Raw genomic sequence first — 20,526 nt, forward strand, 5'->3', positions numbered from 1 at the left:
CCTCAGATACTGCTGCTGGCTGAGATGGAAATAAGAGAAGTGCTCGCTGAAGACCCTTATGGGCATCGCCTCCTATCGAGAGGCCTCCTCTTCTTCCCTCTGCACAGAGCTTCTCCTCCCTGCTGCTTGTGCTCCATGTTCCTGTTGAACTGCAGCCCATGAGAGATGGCAACCACAGCTCCCATGATGAGTGATAGCAGGTTTTCTTGTGACAGGCCTTCAAACTCCACTGAACTCCTCATAAAATTCCAATCCCTTCTGACTCCAACAACTTTTCAGAACTCCCCGAACAACACAGTACACAGCACTTCCACGAACTCAGCAGCAGCAAAAGAAAGTCAAAGGCAGCTCACCTGAATGTCCTTTGCTGTTCCCTTTGAATTGTACTCGTGGGGTTGTGGGGTGGGGGTCCCTTGTACAGCTGTACACATGTTCAGATGAAAGTATTTAAGGAAGGGTGTCAGTAGGACCTGAGAGGTCCAAAGTGGCAGATCAAGCACCAAATGAGCATCAGAATCTGAGTGACAACATGATTTTCCCATTCTACATGCTTCCGATGCACGCACGGCATGTCTGTGCTAACACCCTTACAAGCATCTCGTACTGCGCGGGCCATGCCGGGCCACAAGCTAATTGGCTGCCATTTTCGGGACTCTGGACTCATATCGCTGACACCAATGGCACTACTGAGCCCAATCCTGTGGCCCAAAGTTTTTCAGAAACAGAAAGGGATGTATGAATGAACCTTTAACACCCTGAGACCACAATTTTGGAAAATGATTAAATATGTTGAAAGGTTTTGCAGAAGCCAGTGGAAGAGAAGAGATACACAAACCAAGCTTGGCTGGAGGAAGGAAATAGGATGGAAACATGACAGATAATCTGAATTCCTTTTTCTTCAATATTTACATTTCATCTCAATTGGATATTCTGTCACTTCAGTGCTGTCTTTCTTCTGCTGTGCTTATGTGGTGTCATTTTGAAGATTTGGGAATATATTTCACAGGCTGGTTGGTAACCTGGTAGAGCAGAATGTCTGTCTTCTATCGACCTCAGTAGAAATCAATAGATCATAAATCAGACATGTTCTACCATGCTTAGGCGATCCACTCCTCCAATTTACTGTCCAGACAGAAAAGTTTAAAATGACCCATTACATCAATTTGTTTATTGTTATGACCAGGTGAGAAAGGTGTCTAGGGGTCGTTTACTGCCTTCACCTGGTCTTACTGTAACAGGATTTAATTTTTAAACGCACCAGGTTTTACTGTAACAGGGTTTTATTTTTAAACACACCGTGTTTTGAGCTCCCCCTTGGTGAATCCTTGTTCACCGCTTTCCAATTATAAGGCAAAGAAATGTGCACAACCAGGTTTTCTCAGGTTTAAAGAAGAAAAATGAAATTTATTAAACCTTAAACTTAAACTCTAATTTGGATAACGCCTACGGATACACGTCGTGCCCCACGCGAGCATGCATACACGATACACACATGCAAACATCGACAGAAAAGAGTGGAAGAAAAATAAAATGGAGAGGTTTGAGGCAATCTCTGAAGCGGGGTTTTTACTGTGTTTCGAACTCGCTGTTGTCCTTGATTGTAGGTAGTCTTGCTTTTCATTGTGGCCCAGTATTCTTCTTAAACCTTGTTCACTGTAGGAGACTTTTCTGTAGGGACAGGGGTTCATTGCTGTGCACCAATTTCAAGACGGATTTAATTCATTGTAAGAAAGCTTGGAGGAAATGATAGCTACCAGGGTACCAGCAAAGTTTCCCCAGCTTCATGAGGGATGAAGGCAAGTCAATTAACTCAAAGTAGAGGCAATGGAGAAAGGACTGCAGTCTTTGGGGGACTGTCTGGAAAGGTCAATGTCAACTGGACTACAAATATGCAGGCAACATTTTTGAAGGATTAAAGGATGTTTGGTTGGTTCTCTCTCTGGGATTTAAGGATTTTTCTGATTCTGTGAGGTACGCTCACCCACTGACCTCTGGTTACCTGAATTATTTTCCCAGTACCAGTGGAGAACATGGCGTGAGTGCTTCAAAACTGCTTTCCCTCATAGCAGCACTGACGAGCAGTCTATCAGCTTCCTATAGGAGTCTTCATCTTGGCAGGACCAGGCTGTCATGACAAAGTCAGCCTGTCCCAGGACTTGGGAACCCTGAGAGATTGGCTACCTCCATCCAAAAAGCCTCATAACATTTTGTGGCAGTCGCCTATATTTCAGACCCAAGGCCTTCAGACGGCAAATAGAAAAATTATTCGAATAAGTCAGAGAAAGCGTGTGTGATTGCAAGGAGTGTGCATGATGAATAAAGCAAATGATTAGTTTTATTAAAATAGTTGTCATGAATCACTGGAATAGTTGAGACAAGACTGCTTGGTTCTCTTGCTACACAACAGGGAATAAGTAATGTGCCGATGAGGCTCAAGAGTAGGATATGATGGGTAGCTGTGAAGAGCAAGGATTTTACTATCACCATAAAGAAATTGTTAAGAGGAAGTGGAGGATTGTTGATGGGCTGAGACTTCCAAATAATAGTGTTCTGTTCATCTGTGAAGGCATGTCAAAATAATCCATGTCTCAGCAGTCGAACAACACTCACCACTATATGTGCTTCCAATGCTTCATGGGCAGACCTACAGCATCAGCAGGTTCATCATTAGCTTGTCTGGCATCCTCTGTGAAAATTTACCACCAGCCATCTTTTAAAATAAAAGCACATATCTACCACAATTCATGTGATGGTGTTGGATGCACACTGCAAGGCACATTCAGATACAGAGACACCAGATCCTTACTTTAAGCAACCATATGGTTTGGTTAACATTCTGCTGTCTTTGTGTGTGCTTCACTGTAGTGCTGCTCAGCAACATTGGTGGTCCTGCAAAGATCATGAGCCATGGAAATAGTGACTTATCACACAGCAGCCATCCTGCAGCTGAGGTACTAAACTGATTAATGATAAACACAATATGGCGGTTCCAAGCAAGTTGTGAATTAACGTGCAAGCAATTGTGCCTATCAACACAGAGGAACTGTACTTTTAGATAAGGAAGCTTTGATGATTCATATGAATAGGGGAGATTTACATTTGTGGCATGTAATGCCAATCCAAGGGCCTGTCACCCCTGGGGAATCCAGAACTTCTGTAATGTTTGATGGCACTCTCCATAATCTGCAAAGAATCATAGAAAAGTTACGGCAAAGAAGGAGGCCATTCAGCCGATCGTGTCTGCGCTGACATAAGAGTGCTGTTAAGTAGTATGTATTGACCTGCCCTGGCAAAGAGGACATTAGTAATTTGTCTTATGAAGCAGTGCACAGCAAGTTGGTTGATCTCACAAAGTTTTCTCCAGCTCCCTGCTATGGATCGATGGCATAAAAGTTAAGAACGGTGGTCATTTTGCCTGCCTCAGTCAGCTGTCTGTGCTGTAGATATTGGTTTTAAACCTGGCTCCAGCAGTGAGCAGATTTCCTCCAGATTTTCATGGCAGAAGCACAGCTTGCTGAAACAGAGTTTATGAGAAAGATCTTGGAATGTGTATTTCGATTGATAAATTCTGCTGCATTGGTAACACTGGGGTGGTCTTTCTCTTCTCCCATGCTGATTAATTAATCTGGAATCTGAATTTTGTTCTGCCCTTGGACACAGGCATAGAGGTGAGGGGCAAACAAAATTGCCGGGAGCGCGTTCCCGATGTTGCCCAGACACCTGGCATTTGTCCAGGCCGGGAAAGATCGAGAGCAGTCTTCCTGGCCCTGGCCATTCGAAGCCCTCAGGTGACCAATTAATGGCCACTTAAGGGTCTCTTCCCACTTCCACTTCAATTTTGTGGAAGGTAGAGGGGCCTGCCACCGTGTGGAGACACTGCCAGGCCTGACCTGGCAGTGTCCTAGCAGAGTCGGGGGTGTCTCTCCTTTGGGGAGTGCTCCTGGGCCCTCAAGTTCCCCCCAACCCCTCCCATGGTGGTGATCACCATGCCCCCCGAGAACACCCCCCCACCACCCCCAACCCTCACCAACAACCACCCCACTACACTGTCGGGGCCTGCCGAAATGGCCTCAGCAACCAGACCCAACTTACCTCTTCCAGGATGTCCTCCGGTCTCCTCCTCTGCAGGGTCTCCTGCAGTACTGGCAGTGGCCACTGCTCCCAGTGACACTGCCAGTACTGCAGATTTGCTTGCCTTCACATTGGCCAGCAGCTCTTGGAGGCAGGAGCTCATCCCTAAAAGGGACGGTATCCCCAAGGCTGCCCGCCATTAAATAGCTACGGGGGTCTGACAGAGGGCCAAGGCAGGTTCTCCCTCCGCCTTCCAGCCCGCTGACGGGACCCCCATTGCTGGAATAAAATCTAACCCCTAATGCTCTTCCTTGTCCAGTACAATAATGTGGTATAGTACAGGAAGGGGGAGTTGAGGTACAAGATCAGCCATAATCTTGTTGAATGGTGCAGCAGGCTTGAGGGGCCAAATGGACAATCCAGCTCCTATTTCTTATGTTCTTAATAGTATGAACATTATATAAAGTGGGATCCCATTTGGAATTCCACTGTGCAACTCTTAGGTCTTGTTTAACTGAATATCTTGAAATAGCAAACATGTTAATGGAAATGCAGATTGGAGGGAAAGTTTCATGCATGTGAGTAAACAAATTTGTGCAATAACTTCAGCGAGTCCTAATATATAGTCAAAAGTCTCCACAAACAAGGTCAATTGAGCAGTGGCCTTTTACCAACTACTTCCAGCTTGATCAACAGGTTCTGACAAACTGTACCTTCTAAACAGTGACGTGTATTCCCAAGAGTGGGCAGGAAGGCCAGCATTTGCACCTGACTGCTACTGGGAGGACAGGCTGTTTTTCTGTACACCCTGAAATGGAACGGAACGCAGACTGGCGTGCTTGTACAGCAGAAGCCTGGCATGATTCAGCCCCATCAGACATTCCTGGTCCCAGAAAGGCACCATTATTGACTTACATGCTCTGTCAATGCAGCAATTTTGGAGCCCTGAATTTTCAGTCGGACATGATGATATTTGAGGCATGATCTTATTGAGGTATATAAGATCGTAAATGGTACAAAAAGATTAATCTGTAAAATTACTTTAAATTTAGCAGTGGGATTAAAACGAGAAGATACGCATTTGTCTTTATGCAGAGAGTAACTAACATTTGTAATGAATGCCCAGAGTGGTGAAGGCAAATACCCTGGAGTTATTTAAGAATAACTAGATGTAGCAATATAGAGTGTGTAGTGTCGTTCTGGATGGATGATTTAATTAGGCCAAGTGGACTTCTGATACATAAACACTTTGTAACTTTGAATTGTATTGTAACATTCTCCTGGGCACTCCAACGATCATTGACCTCAGCAACTTCATACCTTAGGAATCAGTTTTTTTTTCCAATTTTCATTCATATTCCATAATATTTCTGACCACCTTAGAACTGTTCTACTCAGCTTTTGCCTTTTCCATGTCTTTTCACTGTTCTAACAGTACATCATACCTTTACTTGCTGCACTGCCCCTTTTCGTTTTAATCAGTCCTGTAAAGGAACTCACTATCCTTCCCTTTCAATTCTGACAAGGGCTCCCACCCAAAATGTTAACCCATCTTTTTTCTTTCTCTTTAGATGCCGCATATTTCAGCACTTTCTGTTTTGTTTAGCAAATCTACTTCCTTGGTCAGGCTTATTTTTATTCAGGTGAAATATTAAGAGACATTACTAGAGTTTGCTATGGGATACTTTCTTACATTTACCATTCAAAATTCAGTATTTAAGAAAATGAAAGTGAATGTGTTTGGTGAAGTTTTGGATTCAACTGCGTTCCATGAGTATAATAATCTGAAACTCTTGTTTAAAGCCGATGATTGATCAATAATGCACTTACACATGCAGGACAGTGGTAGGGTCACCCACTTCTCCTCCATCACCGATTGTGAGGGTGTCGTAGCCTATCTCCAAGTCAAATTCTTCAAAGTCAATCTGGATTACCTGGTGTTGAAACAGTTAAGACAATAACAGAGCATTTAGTATAGAACTTTCAAAAGCCCAAGTATCTGGTCCTTTGTGTTGACTATTTAGTTCACAGCCAAAGAATGTCTCTCATCATTTTGCTTAATATAAACACACAGTTCCACTCGTGATTTTGTGCAGACAACTAAATCATTAGCATTTTCCAACCATTTCCTTAAATTGTTACATTTAATATGATAATGGTAGATTAGACTCCATCAGAAATTAATTGTTTACTGAAATCTGATTGTGTTTGCCAGATTATAAAACATTTGTGTTATGACCAGGTGAGAAAGAGGTCTAGGGTCCCCTTGTAGCCTTCACCAGGTTTTACTGTAACAGGGTTTTATTTTTAAACACACCGTGTTTTTAGCTCCCCCTTGGTGAATCGTTGTTCACCGCTTTCCAATTATAAGGCAAATAAAAAGCACAAACAGCCTTTGTTAGGTTTAAAGAAGAAGTTGAAATGTATTAAAAACTCTAATTCGGCTAACGCCTACGGATACACAACACACCCACACTAGCATGCATACGCAATACATATATGCAAATAGAGACAGAAAAGAGCAGAAGAAAAAGAAAGTGGAAAAGGTTGAGGCAATATCTGAAGAGTTTTTTGTTACGGTTCTTTGAGCTCACTGTAGAGTCCTTGATTGTAGGTAGATCTTGCTTTTCATTGGGGTCCAGTATTTATCTTAAACCTTGTTCACTGCAGGAGACTTTTCTCTCTTGGGGTTCATGTGTCTTCAGTGGATTCAGAGGCTTGTGAGAAAGAGATGGGAGCAAACAGGAGAGACATCTTCTCAGTCCAGGAGCAAACAGACTTTTGCAGATTCAAACTATTTGTACAATTCAGAAAAAACCCAGGTTGCCCAGCAGGTTAGTCATGTGACTAGGTGGTTTGACCATGTTCATTTGTGTATTCGGAATTCTTAGCAGTCAATCTGAAATGCGAGCTCCCCCAGCTTCAACGTCTGGTGATCAAAAGTCCATTGTGGGTTGAATGTATCAGGGAATGGCTGCTTTGTCCTACCAAACACGGTCTGTTAATATGCAAATGTCTTTCCAGCCAAGGCTGATCTGTTTAACAAGTCCTTTCTTCACTCCTAGTAACAGTTTAAAATCAATGTTCGTGACAAAATTAATGTGCCTCATTCTTGGCAGGTGAGGGCCTAGCATGACATTTGTTTGATATTTGTGAAGCTTTTGTCACAACGAAAATGACAATATAGTACAAATTATATTTTCTAAAGTGTAATAGATTCCTCCTCTTCAATATGCCTAAATTCTTTGCATTGGCAACAAAAAGTCCTTAGTGATACTGCAAATAGCATCAAATGTCATGGCTGTCATATAATCTCTTTATAGACAATCAAACTGTTTGTAGATTGTATGTATTGTAGCAGCACAATTTCAACCTATGCTGTAATTATTTAAAAATTGGAGTTTGCAATCAAAGAAGTAAGCATTTAAATAGTTGCACATTGTATTGTGGAAATCTATAAGCAAACAAATCAGCAGCCAAGTTTTAAACAGGAAAGTCATTGGAAATCAAACAGTTGGAGTTTACGAGTTTTCTGAATTCTACATTTATCAACACGTTCCTGGCAGGATCCTATTTAGTTAATTTAGTATCAGTCCTAACTTTCTTCAAACATCAGTTCTATTACAGAAATATGTACTTGGCAGACGTAAGTGATGAGTGATGAAAGTTGTATTCCTCACAAACGATGAAATAATGAGATGTCACGCTGTCTTCTTTCACACTTCAGCAAATCTTTTAGCAGGAGGTCATCAATGCCCTCTCTGTGGAATGTCAAATTGGAAGAATTTAACAGCTGACTGCAAAAATCTTGTCAAAGTATTGAGGTTATTTGAGAAATATACTTAGGGTGTGAGATGCCAAATAGCCTCACGGAACCAATACTTTCAACTTATACAGGTACCCAGTACATCATATTGAGCCAGTTCTGTTTCACAGTATGTACCAATGCAAAGTGATTTTGGCTTCAGTGGCATCAACGGAGAACTGTTATTTTGGTATGATATCCCCCAAATTGAATTTAGAAAAGCAAAGTTAAGCTTAGCTTCTTTTCCTCACACTTCTCAATCAGATAGGGCGGCACAGTGGCGCAGTGGTTAGCACCGCAGCCTCACAGCTCCAGGGACCCGGGTTCGATTCTGGGTACTGCCTGTGTGGAGTTTGCAAGTTCTCCCTGTGTCTGCGTGGGTTTTCTCCGGGTGCTCTGGTTTCCTCCCACAAGCCAAAAGACTTGCAGGTTGGTAGGTAAATTGGCCATTATAAATTGTCACTAGTATAGGTAGGTGGTAGGGAAATATAGGGACAGGTGGGGATGTTTGGAAGGAATATGGGATTAGTGTAGGATTAGTATAAATGGGTGGTTGATGGTCGGCATAGACTCGGTGGGCCGAAGGGCCTGAATCAGTGCTGTATCTCTAATCTAATCATAATCTAATCTAATCAGATAGATTGAAGGAGGATCCAAACCAAACCCAGACCAAATGTCAACAGTATTATACATTATCAGATAATCCTGTGTCCCCAAGAGCATGGCATATTAACAGAAAATCTTGTGTCCCCCACCCTACAACTTTTCAAAAACAAACTTTCTCTCTATTCTGAGCTATGTATGACATCCAAGCTTTTTGAAAAACCACTTATTGTAGGTTACAAAGTGGTCATATTGCCTACATTCCATTGCTTCAGGGAAGAGTGGTATGATTTCAAGAAGAACTCTTTATGTCTAATTGCACTGTTCTTACAGAATCCAGTCAGTGCACAGGTCAATGTAAACCCATAGATCTGTTGTATACCAAATATAGGGAATTTAACTTTTTTTCAATATGCAAAGCTATGTTGAGAAAACAGTTCACTGTTTTTTCTTCATTGGGACAACAGTTTTCAGGAGTTTCCACATGGCAGCAGTAGAAAATTTGGGTGGGATGAAGAGTTAAGCCAAATGTTCAGGCCTCTATATTAGAACTATCCAGGTATATCTTGCTTTGAGGTTTGGAGGTTTAAGGGGGATTTGAGGAAGAACTTTTTTGCCCTAGAGTGGTGACAGTCTAGAATGCACTGCCTGGGAGGGTGGTAGAGGCGGGTTGCCTCACATCCTTTAAAAAGTACCTGGATGAGCACTTGGCACGTCATAACATTCAAGGCTATGGGCCAAGTGCTGGCAAATGGGAGTAGGTAGACAGGTCAGGTGTCTTTAATGCATCGGTGCAGACTCGACGGGCCAAAGGGCCTCTTCTGCCTGTATTATTCTGTGATTCTGCGCTCTGGTGGATTTTCCCTTTATCTCAAGCAGCCCAACCTGCAGCATGTATATTTTCAAATTTAAAGGGGCAGCACAGTGGTGCAGTGGTTAGCACCGCAGCCTCACAGCTCCAGCGACCCGGGTTCAATTCTGGGTACTGCCTGTGTGGAGTTTGCAGGTTCTCCCTGTGTCTGCGTGGGTTTCCTCCGGGTGCTCTGGTTTCCTCCCACATGCCAAAGACTTGCAGGTTGATAGGTAAATTGGCCATTAGCAATTGCCCCTAGTATAGGTAGGTGGTAGAGAAATATAGGGACAGGTGGGGATGTGGTAAGAATATGGAATTAGTGTAGGATTAGTATAAATGGGTGGTTGATGGTCGGCACAGACTCGGTGGGCCGAAGGGCCTGTTTCAGTGCTGTATAACTAAACTAAGGTTCAAGGGGTTTGATGTAGGGTCACATTCCCCTCTCCTACCCCGCAGTAGCCATCAATGGTCGAGAACACCTTTGGAAAGAGGCAAGAAAGGAATCACAGTCGCCTTCAAAAAAAAATTATATTTTATTACATAAGTTTTTCAAACTTTATAAGAAGTTTTTTTTAAGTTCTACTCCATTTCTTAATTTCTTTTTAAATAGTTTTTTCAAGTTTATTTTATAAAGGTTGTTAAGTATGTAGAAATTATATTAAGAATTTATATATCTTTAAGGCGACAGGCACCATGTCAGGTATTGGCTTTGCATGTCCACCTGGTCTACTGGGATGGTGATCTTTCACCACGAGTTTGAAGATGTCAGCAATGACCTGCTGTGACAGGCTGAGCCTCATGCGGCACTGATGCTTGCACATGTCGGGACAGCTGGTCCTCTGCATGTAGACCATCTCTGAGGCTCTCACCTCCTTCCACCTACATCTCGGTGGCCAGCCTCTCTGCACTGTTGAAGGGCATTTGGCTGCAGAGTAGGCAACTCATGCTGCTTCTGATGTTGCAGTGAAAAGCTCCCTACCCTAAACCGTTAGCAGAGGGGGACAGTGTAGCTGCATAAGCTGCTCCCATGCCGCTCTGAAGGCTGGCATCAGGGAAGTGCAGCTGGGGGCGCGTGAAGTGCTGGTTGGTTGAAGTGCCTTCCAGGCTGACGGTACAACCCTGTGTTACGACAAGGTGAGAAAGGGGTACCTCTCAGCCTTTGCCTGGTTTAACTATAACAGGGTTTAATTTTAAAACCACGGTGTTTTTAGCTTCCCCTCAGTGAATCCTTGTTCACTGCTTTCCAATTGTATAGCAAAGAAGTCAATCAGACAGGTTTTCTTAGATTTAAACAAGAAAGGTGGAAACTTATTAATCTTAAACTCTAATTCAGTTAATGACTATGAATACGCAACATAACCATGCTAGCATGCATACGAGATAAACTGACACGCAAATAGAGACAGAAAAAGTAGAAAGAATAGAGGGGAAAAGTTTGAGGCAATAGCTGAGTTTCTATTTACGGCCCTTTGAGTTCAATGTAGAGTCTTTGGTTGACAGTAAGTCTTGCTGTTTCATTGGGGCCCAGTGCACGCTTTAAAACTTGTTTTGATGCAGGAGCCTTTTCTCTCTTGAGGTTTAAATGACTTCAGTGGATCCGGAGATTAGTGAAAGAGAGACAGCCAGACAGGAGAGAGGCTCTTGTTCCAAGTTCAGTTGCAATCTACAGTCTGACCCAAGCTGTCCTGTGAGCAGTTCAAAACCAGACTTGGACCATCAGGTTAGTCATGTGACTCGCTTTTTTAACAAACTCCTGCGTTTGTGGATGCCAAAGTTCTTGGTAGCAGGGTGGGGGGTGGTTGTGTAGTGCTATCTCTTACCCCAACAAGATGTGGATCACCATTGCCCAGACCAATCTCTGTTAATTGAATCAGTGAGCAATTCCCATTGTCTTTACGAGCACTGTCTCTTCGTATGCAAATCCACTGCTGATCTCTTTAAACAAATCATCTCTTCATTCCAGCAACAGTTTAAAATTAATGTTCATGTGACAAAATTAATATGCCTCATTCTTGGCAGGTGGGGTCTTCATGGCACCTGTCAAGCAATGATCGCACTGAATGACAGAATCAGTGCTTTGTAAGGCAGCCTTTTAGCCTGGCCATTTCTGTAGCTCTTCAGTGCAAATGAACAAAGTTTTCACAGCTTGTCAGTTTCACTCAGGCAGACCCTCCTTCTGTGCTCTCACCTTCTCCTTGCTGCCAGATTGGGCATACAGCATTGGAATGCTCTGCTGTTGGGAAAGAGGGGTTGGAATTTCATGGAGGCAGTGACCCCACCCACCGGCTAGAAAGCCAGGGCAACCCCACCTCTGCCGGGCCTGAAAGCTATATGCAGGCCCTTAATTGGCTTCAGGAAGTACAGTCACCAGGAACCTCTGGCAACCTAAGGTCCTCAGTTGACCTAATGGCAGGCAGACCTCTTGCAACCTCACCAGCCACTGGTAAAATAGCAGCGGGGGCGGGTAGGCAATGGACACAGCACCGCCACCACCACACCCCCTGCCTCCAACACGATTTCACCCTCCCTCTGCCCAGTCCCGCCTCCTAGCTTGCTCCTGGGATGGGCGTTAAATTCTGGCCAGGGGTTTCAATGAGAAAATCCCTTTTAATTGCCTCCTTAATGATTTTCATCGCCTTGCAGTCTCAGCCACGAGGATTCCAACTTCTTCACCAACCCACCCGGGGAAAAGCGTAGGAGCTCGGAATATGCTGGCAAACTAGCCTGATGCACTTTTTCTAATTTTCCTGGCACCTCCCGCCTACAAGGGCCTGTAAAAATCTTCCCCGCAGAGTCTAAACCAGGAAGTATAAAGCAGGAAATATAAATTAGATTTAAATCATATACAGAAAGTGGAATAAAGATTGGGATAGAAAGATAGAATAAAGCAAGGGACATAAAAGAGGCAGGCAGAAAAAGTAAATAAAAAATCTTTCTAAAAATTTCCAACACTAATTAACTTCTGAAGCAATGAGACTCTACAATTCTAAAATTACATTTTCAAGGCCGGAGAGGTTGTTTGGCAGCAATGATCACTTGTCCTGTTAAAAATCTATGTATTGCTCAATGCACATGCCCTGTCTTTTTCTGGCATGTTTAGTGGGGATCTAGTTGATGTATACGCCAACTTCATGCTGTTGCATGTATTTTAATGCTGAGTCTGTTGGCGAGGATCTGTTATCGGACAGTCTGTGAAGGAACAGGGTAACTCAGTCTGCAACGTCTGGATTTCTGTGTTCCACTGCACATGTGCATGCCATGGAAGTTGCTGTCTGATTTATTCCATCATAACAGTAAGCACCGACAGTCTCTCCATTATTATTAATGCGAAATCCAGGCCATTATGTTATATAGGCTGTTGTGACAATTTATTACTTAGGTAAAGCAATACTCACAGCCATTAGCAATAGCCTATTGTCATTGTAAGCAGATTTAGTTAGAAATTATAAAGAATGTGTAGCGGAAAAGTTTCAAGTATTTATTACCATTGCCCTGGGGAAGACAGACTCATAACTCAGGGGCAAGATTAATAGTGAGTCATGCAGAGTACCCTCACCAGTGAAATGCAATCAGATGATGAATAACAGTGAAATACCAAATATATTCCACAGTTGAGGAAATCTTCATAAGTCACCATTACATCTTTCTCCCAAATGAAATAACTATGGTACTGTAGCCAGTCAATAGTAAGTAATAAAGTTGTAATTTACTCCGAGGCATAAAAGTGCCATCAAGAACCACAAGAGCAAAGTTCAAGAGGCTTACATGATAATCTGCAGTTCAGGATGTGTTATGGTTCTAAATATCATTTAGTATTCATAAGATATATAAGACAGTATTGTTTTCCCTGTCAGAGCTATCTTTCTCCCTCCCATTAATTTCAAGGAGTTTTGTGTACAGCTTCACATCACGTAAAAGGAACAAAGATATTCTGCAACTAGTGGAGGAGAGCACATTGGACTCAGCTTACAAAAGGAAATGGTTTCAGAGAAATAATACTCTGCTTTAATAGCAAATAATATTCCGATATGTAATATGATCGCAATAAGCTCCAGTGCAATAATAGACATTGTGATCAATCTTTTTCAGCATGCACAAAGCCTTTATTGCACTGTAAACTTTGACATTCCTATGTTTTCAACTTAACTACAGAATGTAATCGGAAATCTGCTCACTACAGAACATACGCAACAGCTGTTGTACGAATTGCAACTTTCAATGAATACTGAGGTACGTTGAACTGCTGTTGATTTTCAATTGCTATTTCATACACTTGAATTCCTAGTGAGTGACCCTGCTGACTCCAAACCACTGAAATCAAATCAGGAGCCAAATCGGTGAAATCACTGAGACAAACCCAATAGCATAGGAGAGAAACAAACTTACTTCCAAGCCTCCTGTCTGGTGTAGGTATGGATTTTTGAACTGAAGATTTTTTTAAATTAAAAATTATGACCCATAACTGAGCCAATTAAAGCAAGCTGCAGTCTAGCCTAAAAGGTTAACATTTGGGGAGCTTTGAGTTTTTAGCTTTCTGTTCCATTTTTTCTTAAATTTGCTGAATCTTGCATTTTTTTCCATGTTGTAGCTCAACAACTTTCAAGTTAAAATTACAACTTTGGCAATTGGCATTTCTAAAGTCTACCGGAGTAAAGAAATGTTGACATGATTCAATTCAATTTCAATGCGGTTCAACTTAATCCAAATTCACCCAGTATCTGTGACTAACACAGGCTCCTAACTCTAAACTGAAATAAAAAATTCTCTTCCATCCTTATAAAAGCCAATATTTCCAGTTTTTCTTTTGTCTGCTATAATTGAAGAGTATCTAATAAACCTGCCTTTGACAGCTTTTTCTTTTCTAATTTTCTCCCCTTCTCTTGAAGATGCAGACTTTGCAAGTTACAGTTCCACATGCATCAGTCACCCTCAAGTGACTCATTCAAATGCCCATTCTTCCCATATGAACTTAGACAATGAGTGTCAGCATATTGTTCCACTAAATCCAATCCTGTCCTCACCCAACATCCTTACATATACATTTGACAACAAGAGACAGTTGATAGTGACTGCAGAGGGGTCGGGAGTGGGGGGGATCCCTGTGTGACTCTTTGCTCTCTAACCAATAAGGGCTGAGGCCAATTTGGTCAGTGGTTTATCAACCACTTGTGTCACCCATTTAGTTTGGTTTTGCCTTTAACCCTGTAAGAGCTACCAGATTGTATATTATTGTTCCAGTAACGAGACTGATATACCACTTGTAAAATGTATAAAATGGTAAAAGTAAATAGACTATTGTGTTAGGATATTGACTGTTCATCAGCAGCTAAAAAGTGTTGTTTTTTTTAAATTAAAGTAACATGAACATCACAAAGTTGTAACTTGTGTTAAGTAAACATAACATTTGCGGCAGCATTTAATTTCCCAGATCCCCATTGTACCAGCTCTGGAAGTTTTCAAATATTCAAAACAAGCAATTCCAAACATGGGGTTAACTTAAAAAATTTTCCCAATCACAACATTTCTTTAAGTTAATTGTAGACTGACTGAGACCACAATTTGCATTGTGTAACGTGAAGATTTGCAAAACCGTCTTGGAAAAATCACAATCTGGAGTCTGTACAAAACATTACTGTAGAACTGTAAGACATACTGTCAGTCAACAACTAACATGCTCAGCCACTTGTTTACCGTCGGTGGCGTAGTGGTAATGTCACAAAAATAGTAACCCAGAGCCCCAGGCTAATGTTTTGGAGGATATGGGTTTGAATCCCACCACGGCAGATGGTGGAATTTGAATTCAATTAATAAATATGGAATTAAAAGCTAGTCTAGTGGTGACCATGAAACCATTGCCCATTGTTGTATAAACCCATCTGGTTCACTAATGTCCTTTCGGGAAGGAAATTTGCTGTCTTTACCTGGTCTGGCCTACATGTGACTCCAGATCCACATCAATGTGGTTGACTCTTAAATGCCCTCTGAAACAGCCTAGCAAGCCACTCAGTTGTATCAAACCGCTACAAAGTCAATGCAAAGGAATGAAACCGGACGGACCAACCAGCATCGACCTAGGCACCGGAAATGACAACTGCAAACCCAGCCCTGCTGACTCTGCAAAGTCCTCCTCATGAACATCTGGGTGCTTGTGCCAAAGTTTGGAGAGTTGTCCCACAGACTAGTCAAGCAACAACCTGACATAGTCATACTCACGGAATCGCACCTTACAATGTCCCTGACATCACCATCACCAAACCTGGGTATATCCTGTCCTACCGGCAGGACAGACCCAGCAGAGGTGGCAGCACAGTGGTATGCAGTCAGGAGGGAGTTGCCCTGGGAGCCCTCAACATTGACCCCAGACCCCATGAAGTCTCATTGCAGCAGATCAAACATGGGCAAGGAAAGCTCCTGATGATTACCACTTATGGCCTTTCCTCGGCTGATGAATCAGTGCTTCTCCACATTGAACACCAATGGGTGGGGAACTTCAATGTCCATCGCTAAGAGTGGCTCGGTGGCACCACTACTGACTGAGCTGGCCGAGTCCTAAAGGACATAGCAGCTAGACTGGGTCTGCGGCAGGTGGTGAGGGAACCAACAAGAAGGAAAAAGCTACTTGACCTCGTCCTCACCAATCTACCTGTCACAGATGCATCTGTCCATGATAATATTGGTAACAGTGACCACCACAGAGTCTTTGTAGAGACAAAGTCCCATCCTTGCATTGAGGATATCTTCCATAGTATTATGTGACACGACCACTGTGCTAAATGGTATAGATTTCAAACAGATCTAGCAACTCAAAACTGGGCATCCAGGAGGCACTGTGGGCCATCAGCAGCAGCAGAATTGTATTCAACCACAATGTGTAACCTCATGACCCAACATATCCCCCACTCTACCTTTACCATCAAGCCGGGGGACCAACCCTGGTTCAATGAAGAGTGCAGGAGGGCATGCCAGGAGCAGCAACAGGCATACCTAAAAATGAGGCGTCAACCTGGTGAAGCTACAACACAGGACTATCTGCGTGCCAAACTGCATAAGCAGTATGCGATAGACAGAGCTAAGCGATCCCATAACCAACAGATCAGATCTAAGCTCTGTGGTCCAGCCACATGCAGTCGTGAATGGTGGTGGACAATTAAACAACTGACAGGAGGAGGAGGCTCCACAAATATCCCCATCCTCAACAATGGGGGGAGCCGAGCACATCAGTGCAAAAGAGAAGGCTAAAGCATTTACATCTAACTTCAACCAGAAGTGCTGAGTGGATGATCCATCTGACCTCACCTTCTGAGGTCCCCAGTATCACAGATACCTGTCTTCAGTCTAGCCAATTCACTCCACGTGATATCAAGAAATGGCTGAAGGCACTGGATGCTGCAAAGGCTATGGGCCCTGACAATATTCCAGCAATATTGCTGAAAACCTGTGCTCCAGAACTAGCTGCGCCCCTAGCCAAGCTGCTCCAGTCCATCTACACTGGCATCTACCCGGCAATGTGGAAAATTGCCCAGGTATGTCCCGTGCACAAAAAGCAGGACAAATCCAAACTGACCAATTACCGCCCTAGGAGTCTACTCCTGATCATCAGTAAACTGATGGAAGGGGTCATCGACAGTGCTATCAAGCAGGACTTGCTCAGCAATAACCTGCCCACTGACACTCAGTTTGGGTTCTGCCAGGGGCACTCGGCACCTGACCTCATTACAGCCTTGGTCCAAAGATGGACAGAACAGTTGAACTTCAGAGGTGAGGTGAGAGTGACTGCCCTTGACATCAAGGCAACATTTGGCTGAGTATGGCATCAAGGAGCCTGAGCAAAACTGGAGTCAATGGGAATCAGGGAGAAAGCTCTCCACTGGTTGGAGTCATACTTATCACAAAGGAAGATGGTTGTGGTTGTTGGAGGTTAATCATCTCAGTGTCAGGACATCACTGCAGGAGTTCTTCAGCGTAGTGTCCTCGGCTCAACCATCTTCAGTTGCTTCATCAATGACCTTCCCTCCATCATAAGGTCAGAAGGAGGGATGTTCACTGATGACTGCACAATGTGCAGCACCAATTGCGACTCCTCAGATACTGGAGCAGTCCATCTCGATATGCAGCAAGACCTGGACAACATCCAGGCTTGGGCTGATAAGTGGCAAGTAACATTCATGCCACACTAGTGCCAGGCAATGGCCATTTCAAACGAGAGAGAATCTAACCATCTCCCCTTGGCGTTCAATGGAATTACCATCGCTGAATCCCCAACTATCAACATCCTGGGGGTCACCATTGACCAGAAACTGAATTGGACCAGCCATATAAATGCTGTGGCTACAACAGCAAGTCACAGGCTGGGAATCCTGCGGCGATTAACTGACATCCTGTCCCCCCAATGCCTATTCACCATCTATAAGGAATATGTCAGGACTGTGATGGAATACTGTCCACTTGCCTGGATGTGTGCAGCTTCAGCAACACTCAAGAAGTTCACACCATCCAGGAGAAAGCAGCTCGCTTGATTGGCATCTCATCCACCACCTTCAACAATCACTCCCTCCACCATCGATGCACAGTGGCAGCAGTGTTACCATCTACAAGATGCACTGCAGCAACTCACCAAGGCTCCTTCGACGGCACCTTCAAAACCTGCAATCTCTACCACCTAGAAGGACAAGGGCAGCAGTTGCATGGGAATACCACCATCTGCAAGTTACCCTCCAAGCCACACACCATCCTGACTTGGCACTACATCGCTGTTCCTTCACCATTGCTGGGTCAAAATCCTGGAACTCCCTTCCAAACAGCACTTTGGGTGTACCTACATCCCAAGGACTGCAGTGGTTCAAGAAGGCAGCTCACCACCACCTTCTCAAAGACTTTTAGGAATGGGCAATAAATGCTGGCCGGGCCAGCGACACCCACATCCCACGAATAATTAAGAAAAAGCACCCCAAGTGCAGGGGGTGTGGTTTGATCCTGGAGAGTGGGTTCTGATCCTGGACTCCAGGGAAAATTTGTCTTGGCAGGATGGGGGCGGGGCAGTTCTAATGGGGGTGGGAGGAAGGGCTCCTGATCCTCCTGACCCACAAGCAGTGCTGTAAGTGCTCTTCCATTCCCTTCAAAGCTATCCTCATCACCCTTCAGCTGCTGGGTTTCCTGAGGCCTGGAAACCTTGGACGGCCACTGTTAATCCTGCAAAGCAGAATAAATCAGAGGCCACCTGCCTCAATAAAATTGCCTACTCAACTCCTGGAATGAGATGACTACCAGCCCCTTGTCCCACCTCCCTTTAAATCCTGAAGTGGGCAGGTTGGCGTCGGTTTGAGATTTAAAAAATTTTGATATCTTCCTGACCTCAATCCACCCATTTTTTGGGTTTTAAAATTCACCTGCATCTCTCTGAATGTGGCGTCAAGATCTCTGTGACTTATGAAAGAAATAATTTCACACCTGTTGGAGTATATTAATATCCTAAATTAATCAATTAAACATTCAGAAATAGAAACAGAAACTGCTGGTAATACTCAGCAGGTCTGGCCGCATCTGTGCGGAGAGAGGCAGAGTTAACCTTTCAGGTCAGTGACTTTTCCTCAGGTTAAACATTCAGGTTCTTTGCCATTAAAATTGCGTTTGGGCAGCAGCCTACATTTCACATTAAAGGTGAAGGGATTGTATACTGATCTACTACAATGCTCAATTCCCATAATTGTTCAGCTCACATGAACAAAGGAAGACATTTTATCTATCGTCCAGAAAGCAGTAATATATAGAATAAACCAATTACCTACCATTTATCAACTGGAACATTTTGTTCTGATTTGTAAGGTGCATTCTAAAACATTAGAAACTGGCCAGATCAAATAAGCAACAAACAATATCAATAGCTAATCTTTTGTGGGCAATCATCCCTGATAACATTTTTAGAATGGAGTTTCTAGGATACTTGAGTGATGTCGTGAGCCTGAGATAACAGCATTTCAGCTTTTAAGGTTCAAGCATAGCCCAGGCTTAAAGGATGATTTTTTTTTCACTGTCTGTTGACTTTAAGGGTTCTTTCCGAATTTAGTTCTTGGTGGACATGGACCAACAGCATATAATTTCAAGCCATACTCAAGGAAAACCATTGTTATGAGAAATGTCTGACGCGGTAGGAGGTGGTATTCTGAGGTTGGGGCAAAGAAATATTGTTGGTGGAGAGTTTTATTGTGCATTCAGCATTCGATGCCGGAACTAGGAGTGCTTAATCTTGGCAGTGGGGGGATGGGAAATGTTTTGACTTTGCACTCCTGGCACCGATCTTTGCATTGGAATGCATATAGGGAATTTGAAGGTCAGTGGCTGACATGATTTGCCATTCATTAGAACACAAATTCTCAATATGAATTCTCACCACGCAATGTTTGTGCCATGAAGACTGAATCATAATATAAACCCTTAGATGCGCAACATTAATATCCCTCACCTTGATAAGCATAATCATGAAAATGTGTCTGGTATCTTTTTTTGTTTGTGGAGAGAGAAGAGCAAGAGTTCTTATGAAGTGGAACACTGCACATCACATCTTTACAGTCCAAGAAACTTCTGTTTACCCCATCCTCTGTTTCTTACTTGCCAGCTTTCTCTCCATTCATCTGACCACATTATCTTAAACTCTTCTTGCCATATCTTGGCCATGTCCACTACATGGTAACTTATCATTGCTCTTTAAAATTCACTGCATTTCCTTTGCCTATGCTGTCAATTATTTCTTTAAGAAATTCTGTAAGATTGGTCAAAGCACAACTTACCTTTTACAAATCCATACTGACTGGTCCTGATTAACTTGTGCTCTTTCCCTAGTGCTTAGTAATTGAATCCTTTATTATCAGGTTTGCTAGACTTTTGCAGCAGTTCAAGACCAATTTCTGCAGTAAGCACAATTAAAATTGTATGGAAAGGGAAGGCAGCTTAAAGGCCTGCTCAGGTCTGCAAATGAAACCCAACCCGAGCCCGACAGAACCACATCCGACCCAAGCCCTTTGACTTTTTTCCACACCCGACCCAACCACCGGAATATAATCAACTTTATTGAAGAGGTTGTGCTCTACCTTGGATGGAATTGCTCACTGCAGACTAGTGCGGAGTCCAAATGCACGTTTCCCACCTTGACGTCTTGGCTGTCACTGTGTCCAACCCAGCCCGAGCCAACCTGTGCCCA

At 43.3% G+C, this 20,526-nt stretch overlaps 1 protein-coding gene across 1 annotated transcript in view; it reads right to left on the reverse strand.

The window, feature by feature from the left end:
* The window catches only part of csmd3b (CUB and Sushi multiple domains 3b), a 2,327,439-nt gene that overhangs the window by 763,487 nt on the left and 1,543,426 nt on the right, over positions 1-20,526 (reverse strand). The window contains exon 11 of the mRNA XM_068032163.1: positions 5,902-6,005. Within this exon, the coding sequence (XP_067888264.1) occupies positions 5,902-6,005 (104 nt within the window). The remainder of the gene's footprint in view (positions 1-5,901; positions 6,006-20,526) is intronic.

Source organism: Heterodontus francisci, chromosome 5 (genome assembly GCF_036365525.1).
Source record: "Heterodontus francisci isolate sHetFra1 chromosome 5, sHetFra1.hap1, whole genome shotgun sequence".
In the NCBI taxonomy this organism is placed as follows: domain Eukaryota; kingdom Metazoa; phylum Chordata; class Chondrichthyes; order Heterodontiformes; family Heterodontidae; genus Heterodontus; species Heterodontus francisci.